The sequence below is a fragment of the Hyperolius riggenbachi genome, chromosome 11 (assembly GCF_040937935.1).
Source record: "Hyperolius riggenbachi isolate aHypRig1 chromosome 11, aHypRig1.pri, whole genome shotgun sequence".
NCBI lineage: Eukaryota > Metazoa > Chordata > Amphibia > Anura > Hyperoliidae > Hyperolius > Hyperolius riggenbachi.
In genome coordinates, this window is record NC_090656.1 from 76,470,423 (window position 1) to 76,486,676 (window position 16,254).

Here is a 16,254-nt window from a genome sequence, read left to right on the forward strand (position 1 = left end):
GCTGAAAAATTATTTTAAAGAGAAGATGGAAAAGTATCTCCTAGGAGAAAACCCAAGAGAAAAACTTAATTGCATATGGGTCCATCTCAATCCAATAGAGGACCTTTGGGATGTGGTGGAATGGAATACAGGTAGTCCCCGACTTACAAACCCCCAAATTACGAACGACCCGCTGATACAAATGGAGGCTGCATGGTGGCTGTCTAGTTTGGGAGGAAATTGGTTGTTCGGTGGTGGGGGTGGTTATGTAATTCTGTCTGGGGAACGGCTTCCGGTTTGGCGGTGTCCAGAGCTTTCTGCTATTGCCAGGCTGGAGATGCAGGGGGAAAGTGCGGCTGCTGTAATATCTGGCGCCCTATTCACAGGGGTGCCCCAGCCCCTGAGTGCAAATGTCCCAGCCATTCATCTCTTACTCTGCATTTTGCCACTGCTATTCCCTGCATTGTGCACCCACAGAGGAAAGCGGGCTGTTGCCCATAGCAACCAGTAGCTCGGCTGCCCCGGTGTGTGTGGCATGTTGCTGTGCAGCTGCATCTTCTGATTCTATTACGACATGATGGGGGGGGGGGGGGGGCCGAAATCAGTTACTTTGCTTAGGGCCCCATGTAGCCTTAATCCGGCTCTGACCGGCGGGGACGAGCGGGAATCAATCCGCGCACACGCGTGGACGAGCGGGGACGCGGCGGGGGTCGATATTTCGGCTAATCGGCTGCCGGATCGACCCGTGTATGCCCAGCATTACAGGTGCATTGCACAGCGGCAAGATGCACAAGCCCATTCTTTGTAAATAAATGGGGACAGCATGGTATGGTATTGCAACATGAGCTTTTTGAAGGGAATCTCAAGTAAAAGGAACATGGACGCTGCCATAGGGGATTTTATATTAAAACTACCACTAGCTTGACTGATCCTGTACCTGTAATACCTTCAGAGTCAATGATACAGAACAAACCTTTTTCCATTGACTGCATGCTTGTTGTTCATGTGACTCAGACAGCAGCTAATGAAACCAAATGGTGCCTTAAAGAGAACCAGAGATGAAGCACCCTCTTGTATTTTACCTTATAAATCAGTGGGAACATGACAGTAAACACCTAATCTGCCCTTTGTTTCATTGTTCTCTGTGTAATCTGACTGTTATCACGTCTGATAAGAACCCCCGACTGAGAAGTCAGGCTGCTCTGTCTAGCTTTGCTACAGAAAGATTATAGCTAAGTCTGTCTTCTGTGGTGTTATTTCAAGCCCAAGCCTGCCCCCTTGTGGCTTTGCTATAATGACTCAGCAATAATCATTCCCAGCAAAGCCAGATTTAATTGCTCAGTCTGGGATTCTTGTGACTGCTGATAACAGACACTTTTAGCAGTGAGGAGGAAACAGAGAGCATGGTAAGTGTTTTCTCTAATGTTCCCACTGATATACATGGTAAAATACACAAGGGTGCTTCGTCTCTGGTTCCCTTTAAGGGAGAAAAAATGGCAGCCTTTACACTGCAAGTTTTTTTAATGTGAATCAATTCAGATTGCCTGTGCGATATATTGCTGCAGTAAATTATATTTTTAAAGCTGGTTTATTTCATTTTTTACAGATGGCGTTCTGGAAGGAATACTCTAATCCACGCTCCACTGAAGGTAAATAATTAGTATTTTTGGCAGTGATGTGTCTGTAATATGTAAAACGTATCAGTACTACATACCTCCCAAACCTTTTGAGATGAGAAAGAGGGACACTTTAAGACCTGCCCCTGCCACACCCCTGATCACGCCCCCATCACACCACTAGCCACACCCCTGCCGCACCCCCAGTCACACATACCACTAAAAATTAATGAGTAAAAGATGTAATTTTAGAATTCAAACCACACTCTATTATCGCTTGTTTTTCTTCATATTGACATTTTAAATTCAGAAATAGATCAAATTTAAAGAAAGGGAATAAAGTTTGGAGCCAATTAAACACATTTCAGTAAAAAAATACATATATTTACACACAGGGTCGGACTGGGCCACAGTAGTACAGTTTTTGCCCTTGGTGGGCCCTGCCTCCAGGTCTCTGGTGGGCCCCCCTCCTTGTCTGACAGAGCTCCAATTGCTGCCTGCAGCACAAAAATTCTCTTCTCAGTGCTGTAATCACTCATGCTGAGAGCAGTGGCGTAGCTAAGGAGCTGTAAGCCTCGATGCAAATTTTATAATGGGGCCCCCCAAGCACTCTATACATAACAATTGATATGACGCACCAAAACCTGCCAATGGCAACTACAGTGTCAGAGGTGCAAGAAGGGGATGGGAAATAGCTTGTTAATGATTACCACTGTTCAAAGTATCCATAGAAGTGATTATTATGAGCACAGGACCCATAGAAGGGTAATACTGTAGTTGAAGGAGGGGACTTCGGAGCCCCTTTGGCCCAAGGGCCCCAATGCGGTCGCAACCTCTGCGGTCGCAACCTCTGCAAAGAAGGACATTACTTTACATTGAAGGAGGGGACTCTATGCAAAGTGTTGCTGGGCAGCAGTGTCTCTGAATTACAATGCTGCTAAGATCATGTACATTTGGCCCTGTCCATAATACATCGTGACCACGCCCACCTTCCGGTGCATGGTCACGCCCCTTTCCCCCCGCAATCATGGGATGTGTGGGCCCCAGGTTGAAATTTCTTTGGTGGGCCCCCAGTGTCCCAGTCCGACTCTGTTTACACAGATCTGTACATCAGTCCTAAAAGAGGGACAAATAAGGAAGAAAGAGGGACGGGGGATTTGGTTTCCAAAGAGGGACTGTCCTTCTAAAAAAGAAACAGTTGGGAGCTATGATACTATAGAAATGCATAACTATAGTAATAACAATGCTGAAAGCAATAAAGATGCAAAAGCCATTAATATTTATATCTGGGACAATGGCAACTTTTATAAGGCTGAGGATCTCAGTCACCATCCACTTCTCTGTGAATGTACATTTTCACTTTAGTTTACCAAGAAATTGCACATTGTGAGCCTGTGTCCGGTGTGTTATATTGTAACACTGAAGAAAAACTTTAGACACGCAACTAACATGTTTCTGGATGGCGCAGTGCGTTGCAACAAATCAAATGTTTAGTAGACCTCAGCAACAGACCCTTCACCAGACATATGTATGTGTTGTGCTAAAGTGTTAACGTGACACTGAAGTGAAAAAAAACTCATGATATAATGTATTGTATGTATAATCTAGATAATTAATAGAAAATTAGTAGCAAAGAAAATAGTGTCATATTTTTATTTTCAGGTATATAGCTTTTTTTATAACATTGCATCATTCTCTAATAATGATTTCACAGAGCAGGCTAGTGACCCTTTGAACTTTTCTCTGCAGAAAAACCATAAACAAAGAAGAAACAATGAGAGATACTTGAGATAAGTGCTTCAAAAGACAGTGCTGTCTACGACTTTATAAAGTCCCAGAGCTCTTTTGCATAGATAACAACTGAAGTTTCTTAACTCTTCCTGTACTGGAAACAATATGAGACTCATTTTTGTGCTAATAATGTTTTTAGCAGTACTATACATACAAATCATTATATCATAAGTTTATTTTCACTTCAGATTCCCTTTTAGGGAATGCATAAATGTAACCAGCCCTTAGTGTGCCACTGTCGGCTAAATACTTGGCCAAGGGCTGAGGAAACCCACTAGTGTTAGTGGCCAGTTGTTGCTGCTCCTGCACAAGGATCTATTGTAATGAAAAGGGAAACAGTGCATACCTCCCAACTTTATGAGCTATGGAAGAGGGCCACCTTAAGACACGCCCCTACCACATCATTGCATACAGTCATTGCATACCACAAAGAATCTATAAGCAAAAGATATCGTTTTATAATTACTTCCACGCTGCTCCTTTCTATCATCGTTAGGTTTCCTTAATATTAACATATGGAGGTAAGAAATGCATCAATTTAAAGGATGGGGATAAAGTTTAGAGTCAATTAAACACATTTTAGGTACAAAAAAATACAAATATTCACTCAGAGCTTTACATCAGTCCTGAAAGAAGGACTAATGAGGAAGAAAGAGGGACAGAGGGGTCTGAATCCCAAAGAGGGACTGTCCCTCTGAAAAAGGGACATTTGAGAGCTATTACATTGCATACACATGCACATTTCCTTATAAGTAGCCAGCCCACACATTCATTCAATAAAAGTATGAAGAGGCAAATGGCAGCAGAAGACGCAGAAGAAAGGTGAGGAGATCCAGAAGGGAAGGGGAAAACAGTCCAGTGAGAGTGGACACTGTCCATTCTCACAGGCTTGCATGGATTCCATGGGCTTGTGGTCTCCAGGAAAATCATGCCTGATGCAGTGTTGGACTGGGAGGTTGGAAAGCTGAGGACATCTACCTGCTGGCCAAGCAGCAGTAATCAGGTGTTGCTGCTCACAGTGAAGACTTGCTACAGGCTTGTATTCGGAATGACAACACAGGGATTCTGCTGCTTGGCCAGCAGGTGGATTTCCTCAGTTTTTCCACCTCCCAGTCCAAACATGGCCTGATGGGAACATGCGCTCCACTCCCCCTTTTTGCTCCCATGCTGCTATGATTTAAGTGGAAAATATGACTGGGTCCAGTGCTAAACACAGGATCTGGTTGCACACCCGCGTCCGCCTGGCTGAATCTGAGCGTTTTTACTCAAGTGTGAACCTAACATTAAAATGTAAATAATAGTAACTAATGACAAATATCTGCATGCTTGAAATAATCCAGACCAGGAATAACATTATTTTCCTCCTCAAACAGGTGTGAAGGTTGATGTGGTTGGACTCCTGACTGGTCTAATTTCTGCAGGGACATTCTTGGTCATATTTGGCCTTCTTGGATACTATTGGTATACCATCTACTGTGACCCACACAGGCAGAGCCCATTGTAAGTACTGTAGCCTGTTTACCGATTTAACTGGCTTCTCTGTATTTCTATCTACCTGTAATTTTTCAATAACTGTACGTTTTTATATGACACAGAAGAGGGTTGCAAACGTTTTGGTCTTAATAGCAGGCATTTTTTTTTAAATCCAGTCTAGGATTGGTGGATCGCATTATGGGCTCTGGGTTTCTCCAGTCCAACTTTAGTTAGGTTAGGTCCACAATATGGCCCTTTGGCAGCGTGGATCCTAAGATTTGATGTTTCTCCTCATCCTGGTTTGACTCTTACAGCAAATACTATCTGTCATAAATATTTACCTGAAGAGAAAAATTTGGCCCAAATGGGTGCTTACGGTACCTCAGTAGAGGGAAGCCTCTGCATAATCCAAAGGCTTCCACAGTCCTCTTTGCCTCCACCGATCCAACTCTGGGACTCCCTAAACCTCTTAGACAAGGGCTTGTCTGTGAACGAGCACGGCCACACTGCGCAGGGCATGAGGGTCCCAAGGGTCTAGCAAGGGTGGGAATTCTCTAGAGGATTCAGAGGTTTCCCTCTACAGTGTTAAGTATCTGACTTCCTCTCCTAAGGAACTCACAAGTTTGCTTCAACCACTTTCTGCAAAATGGACCTATTTGTGCACCATTAGTGTAAATAGGATGTTTATATATCTGTTCATTCTGCACATGTGCCGTGGGAGCGCTTGTGCATGTATATTTAGACCCTTCAGCCTACGGCATAAAGTGATTAAAGCAAACCTAAACTGAAAATACAATTTTGAGATAATTAATTTCATTGGGAATAATTCACAAAGCTTTTTCACCTGTCTTCCTCTGTTTTCACCTTATCGATGTTACATTTTTAAGTTATAAAAGAGCAAAAATATAATATAATTAAGGTATGAAAAGTAATATTGAAAGTTAATCAGGAACAAGTTTCTTTGAGTGATTATTTTGCTTGTAAAGTAAGTTATTTTTCTCAATTAGGTGAAAAATAAGTCATTTATGAGATTTTTTGTGAATAGAGCCCATTGTATGTGTAGTACTAATGGTAAATAGAACATTAGTAACAGAGAACTGAGTCTCATATACTGTATTTATTTTCAGTTTAGGGCTGTATTTTTAAGAATTCTAAATAGCAGCCATGACAGTCTGATTTAAAATCTGCTTCAATCAGGTACAAAACAAATAGAAGTACAGTAAAGTCCCCGATATCCGGCTCAGGCGGGGATTGCCTGATGCCGGATATGTTTGTTTGCCGGTTGCTTGAGCAACCAGATGAAAATAGCACAAACCTCCCATCCCCATGCAGCAGAAACTACTTACCGATCCTCTGGGTGCCATCTTCTACACTTCCTGTAGCTCCCAGCGACTTTCCACAGTCCTCTGTGTATGCAGATCACATGACATGCCAGGTCCCATGGATGCATGCAATGAAGCCGCTGGAAGCTGCTGAAATGTAGAAGACGGCACCAGGAGGATAGGTAAGTTGCTTCTGTTGCACCCTAAACTCTGCAAATGGCAATTATTTCTGGATAACGGGGACTTTGCTGTAATAGCCATTAGAACTTTTCAGTTATAAAATGTTATCAGCAGCATTTCTTTAGCCAGATAAAAGTGTTTTGCCTTCTATTTCATATTCAGGACTGCATTTGACTTTCTGTTCAACTGGCTCATTTGCATAGATAGCAGCACTTTTTTAATCACTTACCATGCAGGAAAATGGAAAGACCTCAGACAAGATATTCATAGCATTATAATTACCACATTTATCTCCTCATGTCACTTCAGGTACAAAAAATGATGCCATCAAGCACTTTACACTTTTTGTATTTAAATTATGTTATTTAAAACTGGGAAATTCCTCTAGACTTTTATTTTATTGCGCTACACAGAAGCACATGAATTGTGACTAACATGAAAATCAGATCTAGGACACAGAAGGTGTGCCAACAAATAAAATCTACAACTGTCCATAAGTTAGCTTGCATCTGTGTTGGATCAATGATAAGCAGCATACAGTGACGTATGATCTAGAGCAGGGGTGCCCAATAGGTTGATCGCGATCTACCGGTAGATCGCGACCGCCTGATGAGTAGATTGCGGCCGCTTGTCCGCGTCCTGTCAAAATCTGAAGCCGCGCAGCCGCGGCTATCAGATTTTGCTACCGCTCGCATCAGGGAGAAGAGGGGAGAGGCGCATCTAAAGGGGAGGCGCAGCTAGAGGGTAGAGGAGCCAATGAGGAGACAGGTCTCCTCCCCTCCAGGCTGCTTGTGAGCCGTGCGTCTCTTCCCCTCCAGGCTGCCTGCGTGCGCAGCGTCTTCTCCCACCTGGCTGCATGTGAGGTAGTGTATGTGAGCAAACAGCTTCAGGATGATTCTGAAGCTATTTGCTATGCTCGTATGTCTGAAGGGGGCAGAAGGATTGTGGACTGCCGGGATAGGGAGGGGGGATTAGTTATACTGTGAAGGGGAGAAGGCTTTTGTAATGTATTTTACTAGGCTTGATTTGGGGGGGGGGGGGGGGGGTGCGGAGTAGAATACTGCGACTGTGTATGCATGGGGGGGGGGGGTTTAGCCGGTAGATCTCGTGGCCGCAGCGGTTTTAAAGGTAGCTTGCGAGCCAAAAAAGCGTGGGCACCCCTGATCTAGAGGGGTGCCGGCATGGCCCTGTGCTGTGCCTCCATACCTGCCCCTGTGTCGCCTCCCCATCACTCAGATCATATTCATTTTACCTGGGAAACATGGCTAATTTCTTGCACCTGGCTATTTAATTTGTTATCATGAGGCACCTATTTAAATATTTTCTGGATGCTTGTGGCTACTAATATTTTTATTGGGGAGCAGAGCATGTGACTGCTTGATGAATTATCTGGAGACATGTGACTACTTGATTCTTTCATCTGGAGGCATGGAAATATTTGATTAGGGTGACTAGGGAACCATAGAGGCACAATTTCAGTGTTTGCCAGTGTTTGCCATAGGCACTACATATGCCAGATATGCCCCTGGCAGCATCTAGCTTTCATTTTCTTGCATGACTTTCACTTCTTACTTTCGTGACGATTACCACAAAAGGAGGAATTTCCCTCTTAAAGCGGTATCGTCACCATAAAAATCAAATTTCAACAGCAACTGGTCTGAGTGTATTAAGTGATAAAGATGCTAATCCTGCATTCAAATCTTTCAAAACTTTTTCTGCCGTTATGATTTGGAGTTATCACATACTTAAGAAGAACTGGCCCTTTAGTAGTCGTTGCCAAAAAATTGCATGCTGGGGGTTCTTTTTATCTATAATCTATTCCTCCTCTTTCTTTTATTCCCCTGCCAGCTGCTTATCTGAAACCTGATCCCCTACTCACTTGTGTTTACAAGCAAAGCTGAGGCGACTCAGCGATTGGAGGAGACAAGAAAAAAAGTAAAGGGCAGAAATGACATCACGAGTTAGCCTTAACTGTGGGCAAAAGACATGGCCCCCACCAGGAACAGAATTCTCGTAATTTACTATTTACGTTCACTGAAATCAAAACATGGACAGTACAATACATGTGTTATGTAAGCAGATCAAGTATTAATCTACTTATATATGTGTTTTTTTTCCCCTGGCATAGTATGGCTGATCCTACTGCTTTAAGCTGCCCACTAACTATACAAACTTGATTGTACAATTTTACCAAATCTATGTAGAAGAAGAGTAAACTGAGCGAATATGCTTTGAATGCATACTTTCATAGTTTAGGTAGTCTGGGCAGCATAGTGGCGTAGTGGTTAGCACTCTTGCCTTGCAGCGCTGGCTCCCTGGTTTCTATCTCCAGCCATGGCACTATCTGCGTGGAGTTTGTATGTTCTCCCTGTCCCTGCATGGGTTTGCTCAGGGCACTCCGGTCTCCTCCCACATCCCTAAAACATACAGAAAATTAATCTGCTTCCCCTAAATTGGCCCTAGACTACAATACATACACTACACGAGATAGACTTATGACTATGGTAGGGATTAGATTGTGAGCCCCTCTGAGGGACAGTTCATTGACAAGACAATATATACTCTTCTGTGGACGATGTCAGCGCTATATAAATACTAAATAAGGATAAAATATAATAATAGTCCTTCATGTTACATACAAGTGGTAAGATTGTACAATTAAGATTGTATCATTAGTGGACACCTATCTGATCACCATTATTTGTTATTGATCTATACATTGCCCACTTCTTCCAAGTACATATAGTTGCATTAACAAGGATTGGAATAAAAACTAAACAACTGAACAGCTCAGCTTGTATTTGTCTGTCCCTAATAAGAAATAAGCAGTGACTTTTCATTTTGTACAACCCCAACAGCTGCAGATTAGCAGTTAATATTTCTGCAATTTGGTAACTATCTATGCATAAAAACACTTTCTCAGTCTGTTCTTTCACACACAGCTGCACTGGAAAAGAAAATACATTTATGAGAGAACTTCAGTGCCCCTAGTGGTGATACTTGAACACATCACCCTCTTATCAAATGAGTCTTTCAGAAATGTTAATCCATGAAAGACATTTGATCCTGATACACATCCAATTGACCGTGAAATCTGCAGGGAATCAGGTTTCTTTTTCTTGCTGGCAGCCCTGATCACACCCTCCCCCCACCCCTCCTACTTCTTATATGCAATTCACCATGGAAATTCCGAGTGTCTTGAAACTTCTGCAGTAAGACAATTCAGGACTGTGTAATTACAGCAGAATAATAGCCTTGCCTGACTGAGAAAACACACAAAGCGTGTAATTATACCCCTGTAATTATAGAGCCTGGGACACAAAGCTGCATATTTGATATCTTCCTCCCGATTCTCTTTATTTGGAAGTTTAGGGTCAGCTGCTGCATTATTAGACTCCCGACAGACAGTCACTGCAAGAGCAAAGCAGTAGGGTTTCTAAGCCTGTGCAAATATCTGTGATGTAATGGCCCATAGCTCTCAGTCACATGTCGGGTGTTTCTTCAGGAAGTGGAAGCAAACATCTGATTGGCTCCTACTGGAGGAAGGAACTTAACTAAAACATAAAAACGAGACCAAGAGTCCAATATGTTGTAGTACATTGGTTACTAGTGGTGAGATCAGTGTGCAGGATGTAGAGTCATAGATGGATTAAGATGTAATGGGGCCCTAGGCAAGGTAGTAGATCTTGAACCCTCTTGTGGTCCTTTTGGTAAGCTGAAGTGTAGAGAGGTCAGCGAAGGTGGCAGGTTGGCCCATTGACACCTACTAGGTCCTCAAACGCCTGCTTAGGTGGCTTGGTGGATGATCCTGCTCTGGGTAGAATTATACACACAAACGCGGGTTACCTCAAATACAACCCCTGTACATGCAGGCGAGGAGAACAAACCTGACCTCACTCAGGTTAATGCTGGGAATACACGGTACACACCATTAGATGGCTCGATTGATAATTTTTGACATGTCCGATCACCCGCCGGATCGATTCTGCGCTCGCTACTGCATGGGGCACAATGGAAAAAGATAAGGAAAACGAGCAGAAAATAAGAGAATCGCCCTCGGGGTCGAGTGGGGAATCGATCCGACGGCATAATCGAGCGGTACAATTGTACCGTGTATTCCCGGCATAAGAAGTTGTTCTCTGTAGCCAGGAAACGGAGTAACTCCCCTCTACCAAGGGTGGACAATATAAGAGGATAACAGAGGCAACATGAGTAAAATACATTAAAGGCAAGTAAAAAAAAGAGGTAAGGCTGGGCTTACCTCTGGGTGGAATACGCCGCATGTGCAATTTTCGAAAATCATATAGAAGTACAAGGATATATAATAAAATGCTGCATCATGTTATGTTCCTTCAGTACAGATTTTTATCACTATTTGCGAAGGCCTGATAAAGGGTCTGCCCGAAACAAGTCGACGTTGTCATCTCAAAACAAATTGTCTTTTTGTAATCTTTATACAGTATGTGATTATCCACTATGGGATTTATAGAACTTTATTCTGAACTTCAGAACTTCATTCTGAAGGATGAACTCTGTGATTTTTTTTGCTACACCTGTTTGCATTTCTGATACATTAAATGTTTGTCTGTCTTTGCATACAAATCCTGGTACTTTTCCGTGAGCCGGGCACAACCGCTAGGTGGCGCTAATTACTATTCCCCCTCCAGGCCGCCATGGATAGTAGGGAAAGATGTAACTCCAGCTGGCAGCAGAGTTACATCTTTCCCTACTATCCATGGCGCCCTGGAGGGGGAATAGTAATTAGCGCCACCTAGCGGTAGCGCCTGACTAACAGAAAAGTACCCAAATCCTTCTGAGTTGCCTCAAGTCATTTTATTACCGTATATTCCGGCGTATAAGACGACTGGGCGTATAAGACGATCCCCCGACTTTTCCAGTTAAAATATAGAGTTTGGGATATACTCGCCGTATAAGACTACCCCTCTTCCAACGCACACCAAATAAAAATACGAATAAAAAAATCATGTACTGGTGCTGTGTAAAAACAGATACTGGTGCTGTACTGTATGTGTTACCCAGTATATAACAGTATATAGTCAATTGACTTGTTGCATTGGTCAACTCTTCTTAAGTAGACCGGTCAGCTCTCCTTGTCTACCTGTTTATCACAGCGGTATGGAAGAATAGATTGCGCTCCCTCAGCAGGGAGATCTGAGATGTGGTAACAGGATAGGGCGTATCACCCGGCATCAATGACACCCGGCGTATAAGACGACCCCCAACTTTTCAGAAGATTTTCAAGGGTTAAAAAGTAGTCTTATATGCAGGAATATACAGTATATATCCTTGTACTCATATATGGAATTCATTGATGTTGTGGCACACCTGTAAGGATATTGTTTTTGGTCTCCCATTATACATACTACAATTTTCAAAAATCGACTTTGTTGAAAAATTACTCCAAATGATGTGCATGTGCATAGCTTTAAGGTTAGTGTATTTTTTATTTTTTGTTTCACTTGAACGTTTCTGAAGCACTTGGAATGTGTGTCTTATGTTGGGTACACACCACGCGTTTTCCCGCTCGATCTGTGGGTTGATCGGGATGGATTAGATTATTTCCAACATTCTCGATTCGGGCTTCGATCGTTCCTGCCGTCGATTTTGCATACTTAACATGCAAATCAACAGCAGGAACGATCGAAACTCAAATCGAGCACGTCGGAAATAATCAAATCGATCCCGATCGACCCGTGGAACGAGCGGGAAAACGCATGGTGTGTACCCAGCATTAAACACATGGATTCAATCTTGAACGTTATCCTTTGAGCAGCAATCTGATTGTAAAATATGTAAAATTTGTTTGTGGTTTTTTTTTTTTTTTTTGCAAATGCAGTCTGTCCTATATTACCGTGTGTGGAATCAGTTTCCAGTTGCTTTGAACTTATAGGGTGGTTGACACCAAACACTTATACCCCAAGCACATGGCATTTGTTGTGAACCTTACAAAACCATTTATCCATATAAGAATATAAAATAACGTTAAACACACTGTTCTATAGACACAGAATATACAACCTCCTATTAAGTAGCTATAACCTTAGATATGTGCCTGCTCACTGGCTACTCCAAAAGCGCTTCGCTGCTGAAAGTCAATGGCCATGATCCTACAGGAGGGATTGAAATTTGCTGAAATCGCAATCGCCCTGCATGCAGCATTTTTGGCGCAAATTCATAAGGGAAAGCAAATCCCAAAACTGCTCTCCCTAAAATTGCAGAGCAGTGAGAGATAGGAGAGGTCTCTGATCACCGCCGGAGGCGATGGACATTGCAGCAGGCCGGTGGTTCGTATCGGCTGGCGTTCGTAAGTCGGGGACTCCCTATATTTGGAATGTAAGACGCCGTGATTTTTTTCTCCCCATTTTGGAGGGAGAACAATTGTGTCTTGTATTCCAAAAAAATACGGTATATACATACAGGAAGTGAGTACTTGAGATGTTTATCTCAATGCAAATGACATCTTTTTGCAGCTTATGTTGGATCTTTTACACATATGGGCTTGATTCACAAAGCGGTGCTAAATGTTAGCACGCCTGTGAAAACCCCCTTAGCACGTCTAAACAAGCTTTTCGCGCATAAAACTTTACGCGCGCAAAACTTTATGCGCGTAAAACTTTACGCGCGTACGGCACAGAGTGCAGGGCGCTCCGCGCGAAGTGACCATTAAAGCCTATGGGACTTAGCGCGCATAAAACTTTGCGCGCGTAAAACTTTGCGCGCGCAAAGTTAGCGCGCGATCTGATTGAGAAATCCGGTGCTAACCTACTTAGCACCCTGGTTAGCGCGTCCAAAGACTTTAGACGTGCTAAGTAGGTTAGCACCGCTTTGTGAATCAAGCCCATGGAAGCAACCTAATGTGTCCAGTGGCCTATCTAATTCATTTTTCTCCCAAGATATATTTTTCATCTTATCCAAAAAATAACGTTTCAGCACTTAGCAATTTAAAAAGTACTAAAAAGTATGTAAACAGTTATATCAAACTTATTTTGAGTAATTTCTTGCTTGGTGAGAGCTTTTAAGGTATTTTATTAATAAGGTTTGAAAATATCACCTTGGAGAAAAGTCAGTAGAAAAGTTAATAGGAGATGGGCCAGTGTGTCTAAAATAAGACAACTTTAATGTTTGCTTAATTGATTAACTGAATATGGCTGTTACTTTTCAGACATGCCTCAAATATTCCCAACCTTATGAGTTTATTGTGAGAATATGGTCTCCACTGAAGCCTCTAGATCAGGGGTGTCAAACTCACCCAGTGGGCCGAAATTGTACATTGGGACCTAGTTGTGGGCAGACCTCAATGTCCACTGGCCACCTTACTCCCTTATAAAGTTCCCTGGTATTTAATGGCTCCCCTCCAACCCCTATACAGTTCCCTGGTGCCTAGTGGTCATCCTTCCCCTATTCAGTTCCCTGGTGTCTAGTGCTTTCCCTCTACCTCCCCCATATGACTTCCCTGGTGTTCTAGGGTTTTACCTCCAATATAGCTTCCCTGATAGGCTAGAGTGGGACAAACATAATGCAAAGTGGGAAAACCACTTGAGGGCCAAATTCAATGGCTCTGAGGGACAGATTTGTCCCACGAGCCGGAGTTTGACATGTATATGCTAGATGCAGTTACAATTAAGTCGCTAAGCAAATAATGCACTGATTTCTAATTATTTTCTATGCACTCTTACTAAAATGTTTAACCTGAAATTACAGATGAAGTACTTCTTTCTCTCATTACAGTCCAGATGAAGAACATGACAGCAGGAACGCCTCCATCAGGTCCAGGAGAGATGAATTTGTTCCTCTGCAGCCCTTTGCTCCACCACCAGCAGAAACTGGGCCACCACCCTATGAACAAGTGGTGACTATGAATCCTACACAGGAGTTTCCACCTCCTCCTTACCCAGGAACTGAAGCAGAGGCCAAAATCTACAGAAAGTGTCTCTCTATTCCAGCTTCACATGTCTTTTGAGCCAGCCTCTTATCCAATGGCATGTGACATTTGGAAAGAGCTTTGGAATGACTGATGAGCATATAACCCTTCTCAGTGTCCAGGGCTGGAATAAATGCGTTCACAATGGACATCAATATGGTGGACCTTTGTAAGCAAGGTTAATAGTTGCCTATCAATGCATCAATGGTGGCTTCTCATCTTCACCTACAGGAGACAGAATTCCAACATAGTTCTCTGAAGAAAGGGTGAAGAGAAACATTCATGGGGGGGGGGGGGGGGGGGGAGGTTATCCAGAGACTACAGAACCAAGGCCTTTCAAGTAAACAGTGAGATTGCACATTTTTACACAAAGAGACAAAAGAAAAAGTACAGCCTTATGGTGGATTACAAACACGCAAAGCACCAGAGATCCGGATATGGAACAACATGGAAGCAAAATAAAGTCTTCTTCTATCATGCATGTTTTATAGTATTACGCCTACTCAGCTTCCTACTCAGCTTTTTTATATGACACATCAATAGGCGGAATCTATAAGGACTTTAATCATGTGAAAGTTTAATTTAAAGTACTGGCCAAAAAGTTTACTATAGCAATAAATTAGTACTCTCCTAACTAGTTTCATTGTTTTACTATTGTTTGAGTGACACAGGATCAAACGCTGAACTAATTTGGTGCACTACACTGCAGTTTATTTTTGTAAATTAGAATTCTGTTTTAACAGTAGTTATTTATATTGCAGTCTACAGTTTCAGTGTGCATATATTTTGGAGTGTGAAGGATTTATGTTGGTTTGTGTTAAAGTGTAACAGTCGAGCATAAAATCAAGAATCAATTTTTTATTTTTATTTGGTAAGCAAGTAATAAGGATGCTAACCAGGCAATCATAAAGTTAAAAATCATTTTTACTTTTCTTGTCCATAAAAGATCATTCCCTAGTTTCCCTGCCTCTTATCTGGTACATCCCCTGCACAAAGGAAGTTGCAAGGCATGCTGGGTTTTCTTACTTTCCCCTCAGACGTAACTAATGCAGTCTGATTGGCTGAAGCCTTTTTCCCTCCTGTTTTCCCCTCCCACACATCTGTTCCTCTCTGATTGGCTGAGAAACTGCAGAGTAACACAATGAAGATGCACTTTCTATTGCAGAGCTGGGTGGGAGTGTCTGAAGACTGGGAGGAGGGCGGCCAATGCAAACACAGACAGAGTAAGGGAGAAAATGATGTCAGGATTGGCTTCAAGATAGAGTCAAGATGGAAAATCCTAAAAAGGATTTTCTCTTTTTTTACTATAGAGAAATCACTAAAATCAAAATGTGGACAGTGCAATACATATATTATGTAAATAGAGCAAGTATTTATCTACTGATATATGTTTTTTTTTCTGTGATAGTATGTCTGACAGCTCCTCTTTAATAGAGTCATTCAAATGTGAAAAATATGTGAGCAGGTCTAATTATCTACTAAGACAACAAGACAAAAAGTCTCAAACGCGTCCCTACTTTTGGAAGAGCACCTTTATCAGGTAATGAAAGCTTGCATCCACCTGAGTACCACTGTGTCTGGGATGCTTCTTCAGTGAAACCCAGTGGCCTCACAGGGGCGCTCACTTTGAGTCCAAGGTTGTTCTTTTGCTTCTGTTTACTAGTGTTCTCCACTCATCTCCAGATTTAGTAGGTCAACCCTATAAGAGTACTGATGACCAACAAGTTTGTCCACAAGTATGGAATGTGTGCAGAAAACCCCAAACTCTCACACACATATAATAGGCCATCAACTTTTTGTTGATTAGAGGAAGCAGTAGGGCCTTTGCCAGGTTTTATTATTGTCTTTATACCTGTAGAGGAGATTTTGCCTTAAACAGTATGTACTCAGAGTTGTGGTAGGAAATGAGTCAACCTTAATGAATGCTCTGAAGAAATGTATGTAATTCACT

The 16,254-nt window shown here is 42.4% G+C and overlaps 1 protein-coding gene across 1 annotated transcript in view; it reads left to right on the plus strand.

Annotated features, from left to right (window-relative positions):
- Positions 1–14,599, plus strand: part of PRRG4 (proline rich and Gla domain 4) — a 53,992-nt gene extending 39,393 nt beyond the window's left edge. Inside the window, exons 4-6 of the mRNA XM_068261634.1 lie at positions 1,586–1,628; positions 4,760–4,886; positions 14,111–14,599. Of these exons, the coding sequence (XP_068117735.1) occupies positions 1,586–1,628; positions 4,760–4,886; positions 14,111–14,342 (402 nt within the window). The 3' untranslated portion in view covers positions 14,343–14,599. The remainder of the gene's footprint in view (positions 1–1,585; positions 1,629–4,759; positions 4,887–14,110) is intronic.
- The last annotated feature ends 1,655 nt before the right edge of the window (positions 14,600–16,254 follow it).